The sequence below is a fragment of the Pelophylax lessonae genome (assembly GCF_965119305.1).
Source record: "Pelophylax lessonae genome assembly, chromosome: 2".
Taxonomy (NCBI): Eukaryota; Metazoa; Chordata; class Amphibia; order Anura; family Ranidae; genus Pelophylax; species Pelophylax lessonae.
The window spans coordinates 41355242-41357650 of record NC_138769.1 but is presented as its reverse complement, the minus strand read 5'-3'; the positions used below and the strand labels follow the sequence as shown (position 1 = coordinate 41357650).

General features: G+C 45.0%; 1 protein-coding gene across 1 annotated transcript; it reads left to right on the top strand.

The window, feature by feature from the left end:
• Nucleotides 1-303: 303 nt before the first annotated feature.
• Nucleotides 304-2142, top strand: GJA8 (gap junction protein alpha 8; the record flags this gene model as incomplete). Its single annotated transcript, XM_082244384.1, has 1 exon — nt 304-2142. One exon carries the CDS (start codon nt 304-306, stop codon nt 2140-2142), a length of 1839 nt encoding a protein of 612 aa, XP_082100510.1.
• Nucleotides 2143-2409: the final 267 nt, after the last annotated feature.

The following is a 2409-nucleotide window of genomic DNA, read 5'->3' as shown; positions in this document are numbered from 1 at the left end:
TATTGTCCAAAAGAGGAAAAAGTGGGTTAATACTTGCATTATAGCATGTTTAACTCTTTAAAAACCATTTCTGCCATGGTTTTGAATGGGTCATTGATTAGGCCTTTGTAAATATAATAGAGAATGAGCTACAAAATATACATTTTTCAACATATCCTAATATATGCACATTCAGTAGTAAAACGAGATGATAATTACCATACATATGTTTAGAGTTATAATTTTAGATAGTATCTTGTGGTTCCTAATGAAAGAACTAATTCTTTTTTTCTTTTCTGTATATTTATTTGCAGCTTGTAGACAATGGGAGACTGGAGCTTTTTGGGGAATATATTGGAGGAGGTGAATGAGCACTCCACTGTAATCGGTAGAGTTTGGCTCACTGTCCTGTTTATTTTTCGGATCCTCATTTTGGGAACAGCTGCTGAGTTTGTGTGGGGGGATGAACAGTCTGATTTTGTGTGCAACACCCAGCAGCCTGGTTGCGAGAATGTCTGCTATGATGAGGCCTTTCCTCTGTCCCACATCAGATTGTGGGTCCTGCAGATCATCTTTGTCTCCACACCATCCCTGGTGTATGTGGGGCATGCTGTACACCACGTGCGGATGGAGGAGAAAAGAAAGGAGCGAGAAGATGCAGAAATGAGTAGGCAGCAGGAAATGAATGAAGAGAGGCTGCCGCTGGCTCCTGATCAAGGGAGCATCCGAACCACCAAGGAAACAAGTACTAAGGCTACTAAGAAGTTCCGACTAGAAGGAACCCTCCTAAGAACCTACATCTGCCATATTATCTTCAAGACAATTTTTGAGGTGGGCTTTGTGGTTGGCCAATATTTCCTGTATGGTTTCCGGATCCTCCCACTGTACCGTTGCAGCCGTTGGCCTTGCCCGAACACGGTAGATTGTTTTGTCTCCAGGCCTACAGAAAAGACTGTGTTCATAATGTTCATGTTGGCTGTGGCGGCAGTGTCCCTTTTTCTAAATGTGGCAGAGATCAGCCACTTGGGCTTTAAAAAGATCCGTCTTGCATTCCGAAGGTCAGCGGATCATCAAACCCAACAGCTGCTGGGAGAAGTTTCTCAGAAGCCCCTGCACTCCATAGCCATCTCTTCCATTCCAAAGTCCAAAGGCTACAAATTGTTGGAGGAAGAAAAGGTTGTCTCCCATTTCTACCCAATGACTGAAGTGGGATTAGAAGCTAGCCCACTTCCTACTCAATTTAACAGCTATGAAAAAAGCAGCACAGGACTCTTGGAAGACATCTCAAAGGCTTATGATGAAACTCTTCCCTGCTACCGCCAAGCTGAGGAGCAAGAGGTGGTGAAAGTGCAAGTGGCCGAGACCTTAGAACAAACTCCATCTGAGCGAGCTCCATCAGTGAGGGCTCCTTCGGTGCGTGCCCTCTCTGACCGCGTTCCCTCTGAGCGTGCCCTTTCTGAAAGAGCACCATCACGCGCAGTTTCTGAGCACGCAGCTTCAGAGCATGCTCCTTCTGAACGTGCATCATTTGCGAGAGTACCTTCCAACAATGCACTATCTGAAAGGGCACCCTCAGAGAGAGCCATCTCCCGTGCAGGTTCTGAGCATGCCCCTTCTGAGCGAGCGCCCTCTCGGGCAGCATCTGAGCATGCACCCTTAGAGCGAGCTCCTTCTCGGACCAATTCTGAACATGCCCCTTCTGAGAGAGCTCCATCTCGAGCTATTTCTGAGCATGCTCTCTCAGACCGAGCTCCGTCACAAGCTATTTCTGAGCATGCTCTCTCAGACCGAGCTCCCTCACGAGCAGCATCAGAGCATGCTCCATCTGAACATGCACCTCCTGAGCAAATGCCTTCTCAAGCACCTTCTAATGTTCAGTTAGATGATGCTCCTGTAGAAAGCCCCCAAGAAATTGTTAGCTCACCTTTAGAAAATGAGCGTACCCTTTCAAGGGCTCTCTCAGACCACATTGGTTCCGATCCCACCCCATCAGATCATGGGTTTCCTCAACCTGTGCCTCCAGAACCAGAAGAAGTTTTTGAATCAGAACCTACAGGCCTTGAGTTGCCTTTACTAAGTTTTGAATTAATTCCAGATTCCCGATCCCTTAGTAGATTAAGTAAAGCAAGCAGCAGGGCCCGATCAGATGATTTAATGGTATGAAGAGAAAGTGATTATAAATGGAATATAAGAAGGGTCTCAATAGAGAAGTCTAAGTGATTTGGATATTCAGTTACCAAAGGATGTTTTAGAGGATCATGCAGAAGGTTTTTGAGAAAAGTGCTTCCCAGGTGACCATATTTGAGGTGTTTTTTTAAGCCTTGTAAAGACGTGTTTGTTTTTAAAGGCCTATATATCAGAAAAAAAGGAAAACAAATAGCATTAGTTTTAACTGATGCATTTTGTAGAACTAGACAATCATGCTATCAA